This window comes from Calliphora vicina, chromosome 3 (assembly GCF_958450345.1).
Source record: "Calliphora vicina chromosome 3, idCalVici1.1, whole genome shotgun sequence".
Classification (NCBI taxonomy): domain Eukaryota; kingdom Metazoa; phylum Arthropoda; class Insecta; order Diptera; family Calliphoridae; genus Calliphora; species Calliphora vicina.
The window spans coordinates 97,396,224-97,419,589 of NC_088782.1; the positions used below are offsets into that span (position 1 = coordinate 97,396,224).

General features: G+C 29.7%; 2 protein-coding genes across 3 annotated transcripts; one reads left to right on the top strand and one right to left on the bottom strand.

Moving 5' to 3' along the window:
* Nucleotides 1-1,415: 1,415 nt before the first annotated feature.
* On the bottom strand, nt 1,416-22,096 carry LOC135954710 (uncharacterized). 2 transcript variants are annotated; one of them, XM_065504928.1, is made up of 3 exons: nt 21,795-22,096; nt 21,699-21,723; nt 1,416-1,935 (listed from the first exon to the last, which is right to left on the bottom strand). In XM_065504928.1, the coding sequence occupies exons 1-3, from the start codon at nt 22,053-22,055 to the stop codon at nt 1,631-1,633; spliced, it is 591 nt and encodes a 196-aa protein (XP_065361000.1). In that variant the 5' UTR covers nt 22,056-22,096; the 3' UTR covers nt 1,416-1,630. The 2 variants fall into 2 exon arrangements, with proteins under 2 accessions (XP_065361000.1, XP_065360999.1); XM_065504927.1 differs by having other exon boundaries at nt 1,416-1,950.
* lush lies at nt 14,964-21,665 on the top strand. Its single transcript, XM_065504906.1, has 5 exons — nt 14,964-15,038; nt 15,107-15,238; nt 20,305-20,340; nt 21,381-21,495; nt 21,577-21,665. The coding sequence occupies exons 1-5, from the start codon at nt 14,964-14,966 to the stop codon at nt 21,663-21,665; spliced, it is 447 nt and encodes a 148-aa protein (XP_065360978.1).
* Nucleotides 22,097-23,366: the final 1,270 nt, after the last annotated feature.

Below are 23,366 nucleotides of genomic sequence, written 5' to 3' on the forward strand. Positions count from 1 at the left end.
AACTGTTATCCAAAATTTTTTCTTCAGAACAAACTGTTATACAAAAAAAATTCTATAGAACAAACTTTTATACAAAAACTTTTCTATAGAACAAACTGTTATACAAACAATTATCTATAGAACAAAATGTCATATATAAAATTGTTTGTAGATCAAACTGTTATACAAAAATTTGTCTATAGAACAAATTGTTGTACAAACAATTTCTTTTGAATATACTGTTTACATAAAATTTCTGTAAAACAAACTGTTATACAAAAAATAATCTATTGTTATACAAACAATTTTATATAGCACAAACTGTTATATAGAACTAACTGTTATACAAAAAAAATTTTGTAGAACAAACTGTTATACAAAAAGATTCTGTAATACAAACTGTTGTTTATTGAAGTATTATACAAAAAATGTTTTATAGAAAATACTGTTATACATAGAATTTTCTATATAGAAAATACTGTTATACACTAAATTGTCTATAGAAATATTCATTACTTAAATAAATAAAAATTTGCCGCATTAATCAATGATTAAAAGAACAGTATTTGCCCTATGCTCCTAAAAGGAACTACTGGAAAATATGTATATATATTTGCATCCTTTGACAAGGACTCGTCATATGAATTAGTGTAGGTCTGATTGACTACTACTCATCAAACCATTTTGGTTTTTTTCGCCCACTTTAACAATTCGGACGCAATTATTTCTTAAACAATTTTAAGTTTTTGAAAGGATATGGAAAGAATCTATATATTTAAATAGGGCTACATATTTAAGGCCTTATTCTTAATAACTTTTTTAATTTATTACAGGTTTATAAAACAAATTTTATATGGAAATTCTGTTTTATAAACCTTTTATAAAATTAAAAATTGATTATGAATAAGAGGGTAAACAAATAAAAAGTATTTTTGAAATATTTTTCTAAAATGTTGAACATTTGGTGGCAATTAATTTTAGAAATTTGTTTGTGATATGATCATTTGAATGAATGTTCTTAAATACCAAATTTATTCTGAATAAAATTTCTTGTTAATTGTGAAAGTGGAGGTTTTTTGTGAGAATACATTCAAATTTATATATTGTTAAAAAGTCCTAAGTGGTTTCTTTCCATATCCTTAGCAAATTGTTAATATGCGTTCGTATTGATCTTTTTAAATATTGTAACTTAAATTAGTTTCATTATGTTATTTTTTTTTTTCATAAAAATTTTATATTTTTTGACATCTATTGTATTATTATTTTATACTTCAAGTATATAAAGTTTAGTGCCATTTATGCTGTAATATTGTGTAGTATTCTATAACTGACAGATCGATTCTATTGTAAACAATTGACTATTGTTTGTATTAGAAAAAATATTAGATAAAGTACATATTTGTTTTTTATAAGACATTTAAAACACATTTCATACTTGTAAGACAGTCTATATGTACTTTAGTTTTTTGTAGGGAAACCTTTTGATAATGCTATCGAAAAGTAAGCCAAAATCAGATTTTTTTAATTTCTCTTTCATTCAAATTGTATATGTTTCATTAATTTTTTTATATATAATTTCATTAGTATTGCTATATTAAAAAGTCTTTAATTTTGAATTTTTCATTTTAGTTATTCTTCACATATCAAATATCTATTGCAATTCTATTGTTTCTTGTACTTCATTGTCTTTATCCTTATTGGTATCATCGAGTTTTACCTTATCATTCTTCTTGCCGCCATTACTACTATTTCTTTTGGATTTTTCCTCCTTTTTATTATTCTCCACTTTGCCATTGTTATCGATTGCATCGCCACTTGTTGAGGCTCTTTTGCCGCTGCGAAATTTGAAGCGTGTAACTGGCGCTGCTGCTGCATTGTTGGCACAATTGCAAATGGACTCAAAGAGTCTCACCACAAATCCTCTGGCTCGATTTACAACTTTGCCGTTCTTGAAATCTGGTATAGCAAAACCTTATATTTAGTAGGGTTTCAATAATCATTACGGGGATGCGTTATAGATGTGTATCGTTAAATATATTAGAAAATATTTATAGAGAAAAGGTGGAAAAAATAAAAAAGGAATAAGATTGAATTAGAGAAATAGATTTAAAAAAACGTGCCTTAAAATTTAAAGAAATACTTTTAAAATATCAAATTTGCATATTCATACACATTTAGAACGAAAATATAAAATCTATGAAAAATTATTGTAACGAACAGTTTTATTATTACACACATAAGTTGTTTATAAGCGTTTATTAAAAGAATCATTACTATATTTCCCTAAAAATGTTGTTCAAATAAACATTAAGCAAAGATTGAACTAATTGTTTATGCAAGACTTCTAAAGAAATTAATATATGTACATTAGAGTGCTCCAAGATTGTATGGACGAAAAAAACTTTCTAGGTACAGGCCGTCCCCCCCCCTCTAGAATTGTTCTATGTATTGTAGAAACACGTTGTGTAAAATATTAGGATGATAGGATAACGTTAACTGGTGGCGCAACGACGCTGAAGTTTTGAGGTGCATTTACAAGGGGAAAATATTAGGGTATTCGAATTAATCGATTTTTCTCTTGTTCGAATAAAACGAATAATTCGAATAAGAGATTTTAACTTGTTCGAATAATTCGATCACACGTTTAAAATTAATCGAATTATTCGAATAATTTTAATTTTTTTAAAAAAGTAAAAAAATAAGTTTTGATGTCGGTTTTTTAATATTTTATTGTTAAATAAAAGCAAAAAATAACGTCAAAGTTAACAATTCAAGTATTGATAATGTTAAAAAAACATTCGAAAACAAAGTCTATCATTAAATTTTCATCAGAAATATTATGAACAGATTAACTCCCGAACAAGCTACAAAACAATTGACTAGCAAAGCCTTTAGTTTCCGTTTTGGAGCTATGTTTTAAAAAATTTGAGCTAGTTGGACATGATCCTGAATTCAAATACAATATAAACGTATTAAGAACTTTTTTATGTTGTTCATTAATTCGGGTTTTAAATTGAATAACTAATTCATTAGTAAATTAATTATTCACTATTTCTAAATTATTTATAACAAATTGTATTATACATCAAGCTCTATCAACGTTGCCGAATCGTTGCTTAATAAAGTGGTCTTGGGGAATTACACAATAAAGGGAATCTGTCCAAAGTTTGATATCATTGTCAGTGAACGTGGCTAATTTGAATTCAGGCAGTGACGCATTGACGCATTGACGCATTTACAAATACTCAAAACTTTTATTACCATGTTAGACAAAGATATTCAACGATGTTCAATCATGTATAAGACGAACTCCATGCTTTTCTGGCAACAAAACTTTAGTTTGCAATACTTGTGATTATCATTCGATTTATTAAATATTTTGTAACATTTACGTACACGGTTATTAACATCACTTATATACATATATTTTAAGATCATGTCCTTCAACTATTTCAATGTAATCATTATAAATGTCATCCTCAATATCACTTTCGACGACCGTTTCAAAATCATATACTCCATCACATTCAACTTCACTTTAATCTAAGTTAAAATTTTGAATATTAATTGCGATTCTTCTAATATTTCGCCAGCTATATAACAAATATTTTATTTCCGTACCTTTTATTTTTATTGGTTCAAGTCCTAAGTTAAAAATTTTTAAAGATTTATTTTTAGAATTGTAACTTCTTGCAGTAATATTTATATATTTATAGAAGGAGCTATCGGAACACTCATCTACAGTAATCGAAAGTCCCTTTGTCTTTAGTTATTTGTCGAATTTCAAAAACAATACAAATTTTGTGAGTCATTATTACTTATTTAAATTTTAAATTATGAAAAATTTTAAGCAATTTAATAAATTTAAATATATATGTACATTTATTCGTTTTATTCGATTATTCTACATAAAATTGTTCGAATTATTCGTTATTCGAAAATGGCCATTTTTAAATTGTTCGAATAATTATTCGTAAGAAATTATTCGATTAATCGAACGATCATTAGTCGAATGAATACCCTAGAAAATATACAATTTTTTCAGTTTTTATAAAAATTTTGCCATTAAATAATGACTTTTACAATTTAATTTAAAAGAATCGAAATGTGTACGTAATTGTCGTTATAATAAGATATAAAAGACAAAAATTGGTGAAAAAATGTTAAAGTTATTAAAAAATCGCCAGGCCATTAACGTGTCTCAGGCCACTAGAACAAGAAATTTATGAACAAAATTAACATATTTTGAGAAATATTAAAATAAAAGCTTATTTTTACTTAAAATATATCCATATTTACTTGTATATGAGTTTTTGTCCTCGTAGGATACCGTTAACCTATTCGCAGGTATGACCAAAAAAATTAAATTTTTTTAACGGCTGTTTCAAAACTCCAATTTCAAATTTTTAAAAATTTTGTTAAACAAATTTCAGAATTTTTTGATCATCACATGGGGATTTATTGACAACATAATAGGGAATAAAAGTGTGAAAAAAGTATGTCAATACCTCCTATAGTTTTTCCGTACCTGCGATATAAATTTTGCGATTTTCGAGAAAAACTAATTTTTTGGCCATATTTTGGGTAATGACCAGAATTTCCTTACTGTAATGATTTTTAAGTAAAAGCTATTCAGAATAATATAGTCGAGGTAATTTTAAATATAGTCTGAAAGTTTTACTAAAATGGGAAAACTTTAACCCTTAAATCGTGAAGGTCAAATGTCAATTTTTTCAATATTTGGAATTTCTCATGGAAAGATAGCGAAATATTATATATTTTTGGGCCGATTTTGATGAAACTTAAGAAAAATATAAAATGAAGTCTAGTATTCACAATAACAGTACAAAAATGGAAATTAACCCTTAATAGCACTTGGAGTCCAAATGACCCTCAACTTTTAAAATCACGAAAAACACATTCATTTTGACCCCAAGTACTCTTAAGGGTTAATTTCCATTTTTGTACTGTTATTGTGAATACTAGACTTCATTTTATATTTTTCTTAAGTTTCATCAAAATCGGCCCAAAAATATATAATATTTCGCTATCTTTCCATGAGAAATTCCAAATATTGAAAAAATTGACATTTGACCTTCACGATTTAAGGGTTAAAGTTTTCCCATTTTAGTAAAACTTTCAGACTATATTTAAAATTACCTCGACTATATTATTCTGAATAGCTTTTACTTAAAAATCATTACAGTAAGGAAATTCTGGTCATTACCCAAAATATGGCCAAAAAATTAGTTTTTCTCGAAAATCGCAAAATTTATATCGCAGGTACGGAAAAACTATAGGAGGTATTGACATACTTTTTTCACACTTTTATTCCCTATTATGTTGTCAATAAATCCCCATGTGACGATCAAAAAATTCTGAAATTTGTTTAACAAAATTTTTAAAAATTTGAAATTGGAGTTTTGAAACAGCCGTTAAAAAAATTTAATTTTTTTGGTCATACCTGCGAATAGTTTAACGGTATCCTACGAGGACAATAACTCATATACAAGTAAATATGGATATATTTTAAGTAAAAATAAGCTTTTATTTTAATATTTCTCAAAATATGTTAATTTTGTTCATAAATTTCTTGTTCTAGTGGCCTGAGACACGTTAATGGCCTGGCGATTTTTTAATAACTTTAACATTTTTTCACCAATTTTTGTCTTTTATATCTTATTATAACGACAATTACGTACACATTTCGATTCTTTTAAATTAAATTGTAAAAGTCATTATTTAATGGCAAAATTTTTACAAAAACTGAAAAAATTGCATATTTTCCCCTTGTAAATGCACCTCAAAACTTCAGCGTCGTTGCGCCACCAGTTAACGTTATCCTATCATCCTAATATTTTACACAACGTGTTTCTACAATACATAGAACAATTCTAGAGGGGGGGGGGCGGTCAAAATTCGCAATTTTATTTTTTTGGAGCACTCTAATGTACATATTTAGAAAAGCTGTAAAAGTTCCAAGAACTAAGTATATTGAAAATTCATAATAAATTCTTATGAATATAACTATTAATCAATACATAACTTGAAATAACAATATACAAGAATATTGGTTACATATATTTTTAATTAAGGCAATGTATCGCTTAAAGATTTCTGTCCTTAACTTATACTTATTTGGGAAGTTAAATGCTTTTAAGATACTATCTTAGTCTTCCCTATTTTCAAGACCATTATGATACCTCCGGTGGTGATTCAAACAAAATCTTAAAAGCATTTAACTTCCCAAATAAGTATAAGTTAAGGACAGAAATCTTTGAAGAAAGCAGATCCCAACTTTGAGGAATTCAGATATGAATCTCAGGTATGATGGACTGCAAATCAGGGAAAATATGTCAAAGACCAACTGTATAAAGTTCAGAGAACAATATACAGCACTTCGTTCATATTGATCTTCAGATAATGGTCACTAATGCATCTGGTTTTTATCCCGGGAATTCCCGGTAAAAATTTCACGGTAATTTTGCCAATTTTTCTCTACTCGATTCCCGAGAATTAAACCCTGAATAACCGTGAAAACCGTGTTCCCGGGAATCGAAAAAGGTCGTGAAATTACAAACCCTAATCTTGATGTTGGAGATCGAGAACATACTATAATTGTATGCCTAGTCCCCCAATCTTGAATCAACCTTCTAACTCCTCCAGAATTTTAAGAAGCAAGAATAACAGTTTTAAACAGATATACGTTGAAACCGATTTAGATCCAGGCTTATTATTAGGTAGGGTTGGGGCAGAACAATGGGAAATTGATTGATTTTTATAATCAATACCTTAAAAAAGTAATTTTTTTCAAACGCCTGGAAAAAGCATTCATTGTAGATCCCTCAGCAAATATACCGATATGTCTTCTCGACACGAACGGGAAAATAATATTATACCTAACCAACTGCTACAAATTGTACAATAATATGGTTTCATAAAGGTAAGGTCAACTATCAACTATCGAACAACAGTAGTAGGTAGAGGTGCGAACAAGAAATATTGATGTTAAGAACGCGTTCAACTCGGTAAATTGGGGAAGAATAATTGGAACAATCGTATTTTTACACTAAAAGGAACAATTCTGGATGTGAGCACAAAAACCACTCTACTTTACATGTTATCAACTCTAAGGGTTGCTGCTCCTTCGGAACAACTACTGAAGATGCAGCCTATGTTATAGCAGGAATGAATCCTATAGACATTTTGACAGATATATATCAAAGAATACACATACACTAGAGCGGTGTCAATGAGGATATGACAGATTAGAAGAAAGTCGGAAAAGAAGGTGTACGTACTTTCAGCTTAATTCCCAAAATAGAGACTTAGCGAAGTAAACTACCACAAGAATGCCCAAACCAAGCAGAAGATCAGGAGCATGTTATACTGTCCACGTTTCAGATAAGATCGACAAGTGGCAGAACAAGTGGTTGGAAGACAATTGAATACTCAAAATATTGTTGAGATCATGTAAAATAAGAAGAACACTTTGAAGCAATACATATGTCAGTCGCTACTTCTGCTCTCAACTCATATACTACCACGTTTCTATTGGGCAGTAAATTTAAAAAAGAGCTGTTAAGAATGGGTCGTCCATCTGACATTTAATTTGGGTACCACGCTGGGGACTGTTAAAGGTTGTATATTCATAAATTTTCTTTAAAAAGCTAAAAATAGATGCTATGTAAGAATGGAACTCGACTCCACATCAACAACCATTGCCGCAGTTGCAAGGACAAACAAAAAGGAGAAAACGATTTTCCAGCTTCTTTGCGGCCAAGAGACACAGATTCCTGGGCAATTACATACTAACTAACATTGATGAGTTATATGGGTCCAGACTCAATGACTAAGATATCTCACGGCTACAGGTTGGATTTAATACCTTCTTCATTATAATCTAGGAAACATTACATTTGAAGAGTAGGGTGGTCTTGTCAAAGTGGAGTCTTTTCGACTCTACTCATAAAATTTGCGATTAGTGAACTATCACTATAAAAAATTACCTATAATTACAAATAACGTCCATTAAGGCATGCAGAGATTAAGCATTCTGGAGAATACTCCATAGTCTACAAGTTCAGTCATATTATAATATAAATTTACACATACACATTCAAATATTCTTGAAATTCTTGTGGTCCTCACTCCTTGAAATTCAACTAAGGGTACTTACTCTAGTTAGGTATTTACATATATACAAAGCCTACGAACCAAACTATGAAACCACAAAGATGAATTGAACGAACTATTGCCGTAAAACTTTGTATATGTTCTTTCACTTTCCGAACTATTTCAAGTTGCTTGTTGAAGTAAAAAGCCAATAGCTTCAAATATTATCTAAAATAATATCAAGATATTTGGTTATGTTAGTATTTTGAATTTCAATACTATCCAAAACGATAAGTTAAAAGTCTCCTACCAATCCAACACTTCCCTGTCAAATGTAAACTTTGACAGAATGCCAAGATAAGTATCCCTTATAGTGAAAAGAAATTTCACCTTGTACAATAAAAATTTTGGGATTTTAACTCAAATGTCATTGCCAAGTTACATAAAACAGAAATTAATATGTATAAATCCAAATCAAACAGACACCATTTAAGAAATCTAGCAAAGCCTACTTTCAGATCACATTTGTGTCCCTCTATCTCACAGAAATTTACAAACTAAGACTGCAAGAGTTGATCACAACGTGGTGATTTATATTACCAGAAAATTACGATTTCGATTCAGCATCTTAATCAAATTTTGAATTTAAATCCAGTCGTCATGGATGCCACATGTGAGTTACAGCATTAAACGATCGATAAAATGATCTTAAAGATTCTTGGGTTTATAAGTTAAGGGTTTAAAAAAAGTTCTGAATGTTTATTTATTTATCAAATTTTGGGTCGGTTATCTGGCTAACCATTTATACAAGAGAACCAAGAATAACGCGACCAATGTGTATTTCTGTATTCTGATGGTATTGCGAAATCATAAGTGCTCACCCACTTTCTGATCACGTTTGTGTCCCTCTATCTCACAGAAATTTACAAACTAAGACAGCGTGAGTTGATCAGAACCTGGTGATTTATATGACCAGAAAATTGCGATTTCGATTCAGCATCTTAATCAAATTTTGAATTTAAATCAAGTCGTCATGGATGCCACATGCGAGTTACCGCATTAAACGATCGATTAATTGATCTTAACCTTCGCTTTACCAAAGGTTTTATTATGTACATGGTTTACCAATACCCACCCGGGTGTTACTGCACTTTTATACATATGTATAAGCGACAAACTAAATTTTAAACAAGTAACGCTGCGTTTACACATGCAAGTAGATTGATGAAAGTTGATAATACGTATTATTATCGAAAATGTCGAAAATACATCGAAATGTCTACAAGTTGCTTGAGCGTTTACACATGCAAGTAAAAGTTCATTTTGTAAATGTTAGCGAAGGAGAATGATGTCTTCAAAATGCCACAAATATAAGAATATTACAGCTAATTCGATAAATAAACCTTTTATATATCAGCATTTGTTATTTTTAAGTCCATTTGCGGCTTGAAACCAAATTTTATTATTTTTATTCATAACAATAAAGTGTTACCATGATATTCAAATATAAAAATTTCTGGGGAAAATGTTAGGTTAACAATTTTTATAGATATTAGTAACAATTTTATTTATTAAAACTAATGAAATTGCTATTTTTACGAAAACGATAAGCATTAGTGGTCATTTGTACTATTTTCTTTTACAAAAATACATAAAATAAGTTAAAAATATAATTATTATTTTACCACCTTCTGATAAATTTTTTAAAAGCTATTTATTGGCAACTCTATTTGTCATCACTTGTATGAAAGTGTCGAAAATCACTGTCCACCTAAATTCAGTAGGCAGTGAGCTGCAAGTGGCTGCATGTGTGATTGTGTTAGTGCAAAAGTATGTATGTATTGTGTTTTTCGAACTGTTACTTGCATGTGTAAACGCTAGGTAAGAGTGCTATATTCGGCTATGCCGAATCTTATATACCCTTCACCTTTGTTGTGGATGCATCATTATTTTTTATAATTAGTATATAGGTATGTATGTACATTGCCCACTTTCAGCTTACAGCATCCTAAATTTATCAAGAACACAAAAAACAACAACAACGCCAAACGAAACAGAACACCAAAAGAAAAAACAAAATACGCAAGGCAATGAAACCAACACACATCCAAACATACGTTTAATTGTATAAAAAACAACAACAACGCCAAAAGAAACAAAACACAAAAGAAAAACAAAATACGCAAAGCATGCACATTCAAACATACGATTTGTTGATTTTTTGTCAAAAAAACCAACACACAACCAAACAAAAGTTTAGTTGTATAAAAAACAACAACAACGCCAAAAGAAACAAAACACAAAAAAAAACAAAATACGCAAAGCTTGCACATCCAAACATACGTTTTGTTGTTTTTTTGTCAAAAAAACCAACACACAACCAAACAAACGTTTAGTTGTATAAAAAACAACAACATCGCCAAAAGAAACAAAACTCAAAAAGAAAACAAAATACGCAAAGCTTGCACATCCAACCATACGTTTTGTTGTTTTTTTGTCAAAGCATGCAATACATTGTGTTTTTTGATGAAATTTTCAGAGGTTGTCTCGGATTTTTGCTCATATCTCCGTTATTTATGGACTAATTTTGCTGATTTTAAATAGCAAAATTCTCGAAAGTATGTCTGACAGAATTGTTGAATATTTGGATCCCGGAGATATCTGGGGCCTTCAGAAAATTGATTTCAACAGACAGACAGACAGACAGACAGGCGGACATGGCTTAATCGACTCCGCTATCTATAAGGATCCAGAATATATATACTTTATAGGGTCGGAAATGAAAAATGTAGAAATTACAAACGGAATGACAAACTTATATATACCCTTCTCACGAAGCTGAAGGGTATAAAAATCAAAAAAACATATTAAAAAGTTTAAAATTATTTTAATAAATTCTACAGAACTCTAAAATTTGTTCAGTGAGTCTTAATTTCATTTAAATCGAAACAAAATTATTTAACTACTAAATCCGTAATGGTCACCCGGGTGGGTATTGGTAAAGCGAAGGTTAAAGACTCTTGGGTTTTTAAGTTAAGGGTATAAAGAAAAGTTCTGAAGGTTTATTTATTTTAATTTATTTATTTATCAAATTTTGTGTCGAATTTCTGGCTAGCCATTCATACAAGAGAACCTTGTAGTACAAGTCTGGAAATGACTGATTACCAACGAGTCAGTGCATTTGAATTGACTTCGCTTTTATATGTGTCACTTTTGATTCAACATGGTGACTCAATGTTAGATGGCGGTGGAGATGGATACCAACGTACCTTGCGGTTATCCTAATATTGTTAATCTGTATTGAATGGCAACAATCTCCTCTTAAAGTGAACGAAACGTGAACACATTTGGTAGCTTTAAGTTTTATTTTCCATTTGTGAAGCCATTTCTCCAACTCATTGATGTGTGACTGAAGTTGTTTAGATGCAACAGATGGATCTTTGTAAATGCTGGTCGGAAATAATGCTATCAGCTACTTTTCAAATAAATATGAGAATATTGACATCAAACTCATTGGGCGATATGACGTCACTTGACTAACTTTTTTTCGGGAATATATGGAAAATACTTATGTACAAGAAAGTTTTCACAAAATAAATCTAGTAACCACCTCGTTTGAAAAGCTGATAGTTTTAAGCAAATTACCAACCCCAGCATGAACAAATTTTTAATGATGGTGCGAAATATGAACCGATTTTGACGATTTTTTTATAATATAAAAAAAAAACAATGCACTACTAATTTAGCTCTTTTAGTTTACGGGGTGTGAATTTTTAAATTTATATTTTTGGTCTTAACTTTATTATACCCTCCACCACCATAAGAGGGTATATATAAGTTTGTCATTCCGTGTGTAACATTGAGAAATATTCATCTGAGACCCAACAAAGTATATATATTATTGATCCTTATGAAATTCTAAGTCGATTGAGCAATGTCCGTCTGTCTGTCCGTCTGTGTAAAACACGCTCACGTCCAAAATATGCAAACAAACTTAGTAGAGTTGCAAGAAAAATTTTTATTATTGTCCTAAGCAGTTTGGTATTGAACATCAGCGAAATCGGTACAGTGGAACCAAAGTTATGAATGAAAATGTGGGGACAACCTCAAAAAAAATTGATAATTTTCACATATTTTTGGACATTTTTTGTAAATATATTGCAGCTAATATCATAAAATATTGCACTCGTTACTTTTATGATAAAAGGAGTAACTCTGGTGAAAATTATATGAATCGGTCCATGATTACTCCTAGCCCCCATACAAATTTCTTCCCGAAATATGGTTCTATGGTCTATAAATGCCTACAGAATAGGAATATCCATATGAAATTCAGCAGAAATAAGTTTTGTGGTAAAAGAAATTATATTACAAAATTTTTCGTGGATCGGCCCATATTTGACCATAGCCCCCATATAAAGTACACTTCCGAAAATATATTAAATAAATATAAATATCTTATAAATATCGCTATCAAGTTGAAATTCGACATGAATAATCCCCATATATACCAAAATCGCTGTACCTAATTCTATGAAGATCGGCCGATAATTGGTTATAGCTCCCATATAAGGACCACTTCCGAAAAACACAATAACCTACATAAATATCTAAAAAATATCAATATCAAAACAAAATTTCACACACATCCATAGTTTATATTTAGAAATCATACTACTGGATTTTGTGAATATCGGTCCATATTTGACCATAGCTCCCATATAAGGTCCACTTCCAAAATTCAGTTAAGTACTCATAAATCTCTTATAAATACATTTATCATGCTAAAATTCGACAAAAGTTATACTCATATATATAGATATCACTGTACCAAATTTTATGCAGATTGGCCGATAATTGGTCATAGCTCCCCTATAAGGCCCATTTCCGAAAAAATATATTAACCTTAAAAAGTATTAAAAACATATCGATATCAAAATGAAATTACGCACAGATCCAGTAATTTGAATCCAGTAATCATACTTCTGGATTTTGTGAATATCGGTCCATATTTAACCATAGCTCCCATATAAGATCCACTCCCGAAAATCACTAATATCCTCATAAATTTCTTACAAATATAGTTATCAAGTTGAAATTCAAAACAAATTTATTCAATATATACAAAAATCGATGTACCAATAATTGGTCATAACCTCCATATAAGAACTACTACAGGAAAACACGTTACCCTGCACAAATATCCATAAAAATCTACACTCAACCAAAATTTTACACCGATCAGTAATTTGTATCCAAGAATCGTACTACAAGATTTTTTAAATATTGGTCCATAATTCGTCATATCTTCCATATAAGGTCCACTCTTGTTAATGGCGTTGTTTATATAAAATTGTACAAAAATAGCACTCAAATACTTAGGCCCATAATAGGTCATAGGTTCCATATATTGAATCAAAATAGTACACAGATTAGTAATTTTTAAAATCATAATACTGAATTTTGTGAATATCGGTCCATATTTGGCAACAGCTCCCATATAAATACATAAAAATTACGTTAAAATATTTTACGACAATCGACTCATAATAGGTCATATCTCCCATATAAGTCCCACAACCCAATATCTTGAAATTTGTCAGTGAAGAATCTTCACTTGAGGTTAAAAAGGAAAAATTTTGATTCAAACGTATTAACTTATTATTAAGTATATAAATTGTTAAATTTCATATGTTCTAATAGGAATTTCAATTATAAATTGCTGAATTAGATCTGCGTAAACTAGTCTTACTAACAATTGTTATATTATTTCAGTTGTTATACCATCATATTTAGGTGGAGGGTATTAAAGATTCGGCACGGCCGAATATAGTACTCTTACTTGTTAAGTTTTTGTAGCGTAATATTTTTATTTATCTCAACAACAATTTAAACATAATTGAAATCGGTTTATATTTCTAGAAATAACAAACTCTAAAAACCTTGTCATTCCCGAGTTATTCAACTTTGGCACCCTCATTCTGTACGATAAAACAAGGTGATTGAATTTTATTTCGAAATATGCAAAAAAAATTCATTCGTTCGAACCAGCAGTTAAAGATATATGTACATAAATATGTACATATGCATTACAATTTTTTGCGATCGGCACCACTAGCAGCGAATGATTTTCTGTCAATAGTTTTCTCAGACATAAAACTATAAGAAATGTCAACAATATTGTGCAAATTACAAGTCATTTAGTTTAATTCATGTTGGATAATTATTCAAACATGCAACGAGATATTATTACAATAGAAGGGAATTGAAAAGTAAATATTAATTCATTTTAGTTAAATATTTAATTTCCCAGAAATGCAGTTGTTTGTTTTAAGAAATTATGAGTAAATCCCGTATAATCTATTTCTGTCAAAACTTTTAGAAACTACATCTAAAGAAATGTTTGCGTTAATTTACGTTTTATGGAGCTGAAAAAGTTAATATTAATTAATTGTTTATCATGTATATGAAACTGTATGTATATGCAATTTTCTCAATATTTCTTTAACACACTAATTGTCGTAAATCGTATAATTTTCACTTACATAAAGCAAAACACCTAAAATAGTTATAATTAACAACTTCTAGTAACTGTAATTTTAATTACACACTTTTAAGCGAAAAAGAAACCTGTCATTACGACTATAATTAAAAATACTGCAAAAACACGATATTTCCTTAAATGTAAAATAGTCTATAAATATAACATGTTTTCAGAGAACGAAATATATTTTTGTCACTAATTTTAAAACGTTGCAATAAACCGTTATAGCGAAAACAATAAATACAATTAAACGAAAATATTACAAAAAAGGCTCATGTTTTTAAAAATATAAATAAAACAATTAAGAACTACAAACAGAACAAAAATGAAATTACATTCAAGTTTAATTATATTGAAATTTGCAATACTAAGTTTAACATGCATTCAATTAACCAGTGCAGTAAGAAAATGTGAAATATTAAAATAAAATATGTAAAATTCTATATAAATTTAATAAAATGTGTGTAGGTAACAATGGAACAGTTTGATCAATCATTGGATATGATGCGAAATGGCTGTGCTCCAAAATTTAAAGTTAGCCTAGATCAATTAGATAAGTTGCGGAATGGATTCTTTGATGAAAGTAGTTCAGAACTTAAGGTATGCAATTTTTGAACGATTAAAGTGTTTTATGTAAATACATATGGAGTATTCACACGGTCTACTATTTGGTCATATTGTCATAATGTCCTAATATATTATGATAGTTTAAACTACTATTATAATATATTAGGACATGACAATACGACTAATAGCAGACCATGTGAATACCCCAATAGAAATATGCTCTTATAATATATATTGATAATTTTAAAAGTAAGTAGGGTAGAAGGGGGACCATAACCACTTTTTTTAAACCAATTTAAAATCAAAACCACAATACATATTCTTAAATTTCTTCTTGTTTCGGATACTTCGATATTTTGGCTTTAGTTCTATTAATTTTAATCTTGCCTATCTCTTCTTAATATCCATACTTTTTTAACATTTATAGACTGACCAAAAACGGCGAAACCACCCACCCATGGGGTAAATACAGATTTGTCATTTGTAAAATAAAACAAAAAAATCCTAAAATATAAACGTATATTACTGTTTTATACCTTAATTCACAAAACAAAGTATAATAAACCAGATATTTATTGTTTATTACACATAATTTAAAAAAAAAACAAGTAAGGAAGTATGGTCGGTCAAGCTCGACCATATAATACCCTACACTAAGTAAAAGAGCAAAACCATTTTTCATTTAAAATTTCAATAATTTGTATTTTTGAGTGATTTTCGGAAGTGGGCCTTATATGGGAGCTATGACCAATTATGGACCGATCACCATGGAATTAGGTCGTGTGATTTATGTCTATATTAAAGTTAACTATTTTATACCCTACACCCCACTATGGTGGTGTAGGGTATAAAAATTAAACAAATTGTGACTGATTTTTTCTATATTTTATCAACATTTTGCTCTACATGACAGGGATTCCTTGTATCTAGCGAATGTGCCCCAGGGGGAGTTTTGAGTTTTAATATCAATTTTTTCGTACTTCAAATTAAATGATCTAAAAAACTATTGTTACTTATTGTTCACTATTATTTACATTCTATCACCAACCAATATCTTTTTTGTATCACTAGAACTAAAGAAGTTAGTACAAAAAATTCACACCCTGAAATATTTTCACAGCTTTTTGAAAAACATTTAATCGCGTCTGCCTGACATTATATGTAAAATTAAACTTTCCAACTTTCAGGGATGGTAATAAAACATAACATAATAACGTAACAAAATCGGTTACTCGGTTTTTAAGTTATTCGTTGTTGGCAGATGTGCCCCCATGGCGAATGATCCCCCTTCTACCCTACTTTAAAAACACAAATTTGTTTTATATAGAAATTGTTGTCAAACTCGTCCCATCAATCATTTTACAAGATCTTTAACTTTTCTAACGACAAATTTTATTTATAGAATTAACAACCCACGTTATGGTGGAATCATTTAAAGGCAAAAATATTTTTCAAACTAATTGTTCAAGTTATTTTTTTAAGGGGGAATTAGGGATAAATGTTGCCATAGCCAGGACTAGTGTTTATAAAAAAACCGACTTTTTAAAAAACCGGTTTGTCGGTTAACCGAAAATTGGCCTTTTTTAGAAAACCGGTTTTTCGGTTAACCGACATTGAAAAAACCGGTTAAACCGGTTAACCGTCATATATGTGTAGAAAACATAAAAAGACCATTAAAGTATATAAGCTTTAAAATTTTTAGTTTTTAGTAATCAGTAATGGTTAATACATATTAAATAACTATGAATATTCAAAAGTGCTAAGTCCATTTTATTTTGTAAAAATTTCAAAATTGTTATCTTTTTGTTAGTTTTTTGTTTATTCATTAAATTTCAACCAAAAAATGTAAATCCGTTTTTTAATTAAATATTTGATAATTTTAAAAATTTATTATCACCTCGACTTTCAGATATGAAACAGAAAATGTCCAAAAAAGGACCTATAATATGCAAATGCACTTCTTCTTAGCTGTGATTATTTGTCATTATAAATCATACTAAATAATTAATAAAACTCCATTATCAGATTTCAAAAATATTTCAAATCATGGTTTTTAAACTCATCGTCTTCTACTATTTAGAATTATTGCAATTCTTAAAAATATCAGTCTAAATAGGTTTGTATTCTAAATCAGCAGTTTAGATTTCATATTAGACCAAAAATTAATATAAAAATTGCACAAAAACATGAAATTTATCAATTTTAGTCCCAAATTTTAAAAACCGGTTAACCGAGTGATAAAAACCGGATAAACCGGTTAACCGAAAATCAACATTTTAAATTAACCGGTTCGCAAAAAACCGAGATTTCGAAGAAAAACAGGTTTTTCGGTTAACCGGTTTATAAACACTAGCCAGGACCCAGAATATACAGTAAAACTTCGTTATAACGAACCTCATTATAACGAAAAGCTCTGAGTCCCTTGAAAAATCCTCTTTATTGCTAAGTTTTTCATTCAAAAATACACTATAGTTATAACGAAGAAATTCTGAGCCATAAACCTCTATATAGCGAAGTATTCGTTCAAAAGCCTCTATATAACGAAGCAAAAGGAAATTGTAAATAAAGTAAATCCCGTTACAAAAACAACAAAGTCTAAATATGTTTGCAACTGTCAATGTAAAGACTCTATATAGCGAAGTATTCATTCAAAAGCCTCTGTATAACGAAGTCAGACAAAAGCAAAATACAATTTTAAGCAAAGTCCCGTTTTCAAAGTGTGCTGAAATGGACACATACTTAATACGTCACAAAACTAGTGAGTTTTGTTTTGCTTCTTGTCAAAATGAGTTCATTAAAGCGTAAATCAATTTCTATAGGTGAAAAGATTTCTATAATTGATGCCGTTGATCGTGGTGAAAAATCTAAGCAAGAAATTGCTAAACAATTTAATATAGCAACGAGTACTCTTTCTACAATTTTAAAAAATCGAAAGATTATTTGTAACAATAAATGCTATTTAACAGTACAGGCTCTGAAAAGAGAAAATTGCTTGCAATCGGAAAATCGGTTAATCCAAGATGTTTTAAAAACGTAAAAAGTTTACCGGTTGACTTCACTGTCAATAGATTGGATGATAAGCGAAATATGGTTGGATTACTTATAAAAATTTGACAAAGATAGGACTGAAGACAATCGTAAAGTCTTATTGTTTGTCGATAACTGCACGGCACTTAAATCCATTAAATTGCAACATCGAAACTACAATCTCTAGATCTGGGAAAAATAACGAATTTTAAGCAATTTTATCGCAAAGAGGTGGTCAACATTTTAATTAACGATCTGGAAGAAGGGAGCAAAAGCTCTATAAAAGTTTTACAAGGAATAAGAATGGCTCACAAGGCATGGGAAAGTGTCCAAAAATCAACAATCTTTAACTGTTTTGTGACTTGTGGCTTGTCGGGCTTCCAAATAATTTTATTTTCTTATTCTCAACAACCATTTAAATTTAACAGAATAGTTTGATGATTTTGTGAATTTCGATGACTCACCCCTATCGCGAATCATTATTCCACATGAAATATGTTCCCTTTTCCTTTTTTCGTTCATCAACTTTGTTCACGTGAAAAAATTCCTCATCTTGTGGAATTTTTAGATGGAATTTTGTAAACAATAAACAGCTGTTACGAACAAAATCAACTATTGTGAATGAAAAGTTCATGGGTAATTTCACGATAGCAATTTTCCCATCGAGGGAAATGGATATTTCATGGGAACAAAATTTCACATTTTATTGCCGATAGGGGTGAATATTACTCCATCACCGATGATGACATTATTACTAGTGTAACCTAACAACAAGTTAATACTGAACAGGGGGAAGAAGAAACTGAAGAAATCGAAAATATTATAACCACTAAAGAAGCAAAAATAATTGTCGGAAAACTGCAAAATTTCTAGAGGCACAGGATTCTACACTGCTAAGTATATTCAATAGCTAAAAATAGTGATGTTTCATTCGAAACTTTCGTAAACAAACTACAATAACACAATATACGTATTTATAACGAATAAGTAGCTATAACGAAGTATTTTGCAATCCCTTCAGATTCGTTATATCGAAGTTTTATGTATATACTTTTGTCAACGACAAATAATATGAAAGGTTACAAACGAAATAACAATATCATTACACCCCATCATTTTTGATGGTGGGTTTAAAAGGGGTTTACAAAAATATCATATCACAGCATTTCGAGCATTACCAGTGACAAATTGCAGATATATTTGTGTCTACTGTTTTTTCCGGTCTTATATAGAAGATATACACTGATGGACAAAATTCACCGCCATTTCCCCTTCAGGATGTATAAAGGACCGCCACGCTACGTTTTTGTAAATTAGGTTAAGTTAAAAAGACTTGTTTTAACTGAAGTATAATTAAAATGAATTATTGTTTTTGTTGAAAAAATAAAATTTTGTGTTTCAATTATATTTATAACGTGGTAGTCCTTGAAACATTCTAAAGGGAAGTGGCGGTGACTTTTGTCCATCTGTGTATATAATAATGACCGACAGTCACAAAATCCAGTATGATCTGCCTACTTTAAACTAATTTCTGTTAAATTTGTTATTGATATCGATGATTATGTGCTCTAATGTATTATTTGGATGTGGGACTTATATATATCGGAGCTATGACCTATATTGTAACGCAATTTCTATTTATTATAGATCTATTTTGGTTGATTTTCGGAAGTGGATGGGGGCTATGGTCAAATATGTAAAAATTAAAATGGATAATAAAAATTTAATATTTTGTTTTTTGATTTTTAACGGTTTTGTAATGAGTTAATTCGGAGCATATATATGTATATTAAATTAAAACTAAATATATTTGGTTCACGAAAACAAAATTACATCGAATATTTTTCGATGTAATTTTTATTAGGGCATGACAAACGCCAAACTAAAACGAGTTCACGTAATTCTAAAACTAAATAGTTTATTTTAAGTACATTATTTTAAGAGCTAACTAAATATATTGAACCAAATAACAATTCAAGAATTACTATCTCTGAAATATAATTAACAATTCTGCGTTTTATAAATAAACTGAATTCAATATAATAATGATATTTTCTCTTTCTTAATTTCAGTGTTATACAAAGTGTGTTGCACAACTGGCAGGCACGGTAAGTAACTACCGAAATACAGAACTTCTAAACATATAATAGGTTCATCTGCTTGTACAACAGACAAAACAAGTTAAATATATCCTTTTAACAATTACATTAAACAATTCAGAACGCATTACTTCGTTGTCTTCATTCCTTGGTACTTAGTACTACAATTAATTCCTTATTAAATCATTCAAGTTTTCTTTAATTCAATTAAAAAATTACAAAACAAACACAAGAAAAAAGATCAAAAAAAAAATTATTTTTTTTGTGGAATTTTGTTCATGTTCAAAAAAATCAGAGTGTAATTTTCCCTTTTTTGTAATGAATAACCTTAATATGTTGAAAGATTCACCCTTATCGTGGTTGGCGTAAACGTCTTACGCCTACGACAGTTTAGTAATAGATTAAAGAAACAGTTTGCATTTTATCTTTAATCTAGTACGAAACTGTCGTAGGCGTATGATATTTACGCCAACCACGATAAGGGTGATTAAAATTTTCTTCATTTCAAATCTATTTCAAATAATTTTAAAATTATTTTGCTTCAATTAATTTTGTAAATAATTAAATACAAACACAAATTGAATGAAGAGATATTTTAATTTAATTTGGATTAGATTTGAATTAACAAAAAATTAATGATTCAAAGATTGAATGAATTTTGTTGTGAATTAATTCAACTATGAATGAATTCTATTTAAATAAAAGCCTTACACAAAGGCTTTTATTTCCAAGCTAAAGAATTAGATTCTGTGAATGGATTTATGGAATGACTGACATTTTTTAATTCCAAATTAAGATTTTAGTGAATTATGCTGAAATTGAATTCTGATTTCAGTTTTCTGTGATATTGGAAATACTTTAGAAATTCATTAGCAAAAAAATACATAATACCAAAGCAAAATAGTTATTGCATTGTATTTCCAATTAATTCCAGTGATTTATGCTAATAAGTATTTCCAAGTACTGTGGACATTCAATATACATATTTCAAATACAGACTATTCACATTATTATTATTTACACACAACCCATTCATATACATTTTATAGGTCACAAAAAAGGGTGATTTTAGTATAAAGAAAGCCATCGCACAAATACCCATCATATTGCCTCCAGAAATTCAGGAAACCGCAAAGGCAGCTCTAGCATCATGTGAGGATATACGTAAGTGCAAGCAAAAATAACTCAACATCATTACAACTAATGAAAGATAATTCCAAATAAAATTTATTTTTTATAATACAGAAAAGGACTATAAGGAATCATGCGAACGTGTATTCTATGTTACTAAATGTGTACGGGATTTTGCACCAGAAATCTTTAAATTTCCATAAAATAAATATAAACAAATTTTGAATAAAACTTACTTGGTTTTTGTGTTTTATTTTTACCCTGAAATAAAAAAATTTATAAATTTAGCACAAAGGAATTTTAATTAAAAATTTTGAAAGTGTAACACAAACCTGTTGCGAATTTTTATGTTTGTCCTTTTGTTGTTTATTGGCCTCTTCTTCGGCTTTTTGTAAAACATCATCGATAAATTCACCAACCACAGCCATTTTAGATGAATCACTTTTAAATTCTAATATACGATCCTGTAATACATTTTCGAATTCGTTGCCAGCCACCTTGGGCTGTGGCTCCATTGTATCGATGGCGTCTTGCTGCAAGCCATCATCGGTATCGGGTGAAGCAGGAACGTCACTAGCGAAATGAGCACGCATTTTTATAAATTCTGTTTATTTGTATACTTTTGCTTGAATTTTATAAAAATTCTCTTCGTTTTTTTTTTATAAAAAACTGTTGTGCTGTTTTATATTTTCTAAAAATGTAAAATGTATTTTTATTTTTATCTTAGATGTTTACTGCTGTATCTATAAACTACTTCTGTATAATGAAAAATGTATTCTCGGTTTGCAGTGACGACGAGTGAGTAGAAGGCACGTTTCTACTCACTCGTCTTTCTGTATGTGTATTGGTATTTTTACCTACAAATGCGTGTTGAATGAAACAGTACGAAACGAAACCCCCATCCACCCCCAAACATTATCCTTGTGCCACCCCTAAACAGTTTATTCATACAATGAAGGGAAAGGTAACGAAGTAAAAGTATTCGAGAATAAAAGAGCTGGATGATTGTAAATAAAATAGTAGACACAAAGGATCGAATATTTATTACTGCACTTTTATCACTTTAAAGTAAATATACATATGTACATTAGAGTCAATTCGTATTTATCAAAAATGCCAAGCGGTTGTCAAAATCGTAATCTACGACGAATTCTAAGAAGGTTTACCCAAGAAACCATGAGTCTAAAATCAAAAACGAGCTTCCCATTTTTAACGCGAAACTTTTCCTTTCGTATTTTATATTTTTTTTTAAATATGCAACATTTTATTGAGCCTTTTAAGAAACTTGACTATGTTTGGGTTTGTTTGAAAGGAAAGAAAGGCAGAATAGATGAATCTTTGCAAATGGAGAAGATTAAGAATAAACTTCACCCGAGAATAGTTAAAAATCTCATATCGTGATTGTGCGGGAACCTAAAACCGAGCTTTTTGATCACTGTGGGGGAAATGGAAAACCGCAAACCTCAAATTGATAGTCCAGCACACTATCGTCAAGTCTATCGGAGCATCCTTTCACCATACGATTGTCGTAAAAACACAGTTAAAAATCAAAATTAAAAGAACGGTTTAAGATGGTGACACCCAATTCCTGGAAAATATCTGAAATGATCTCGCTGTTGATATCGGGAAGATCTATCGGAAAATCAATGGACCTATTCAGCCTAGTGACACTATTTTCCTGGAAAATGATCCAGCCCTCACTCTCGTTGTGTTTTAAGATGATTGTTGTAACTTTGAACTTCAGTAAACTTCATGTCCGGTTTCATCAGGAATCCTGTTTACTGAAGCTGAAAGACACAATGAAACGATTAATTAAACCGATTTCCGACAGTGAGAGAGTCTCTGATGTAGAAACTATCTCACCACCTTGAGTAAACTATTGACTCGAGGAAGAGAGCAAACTT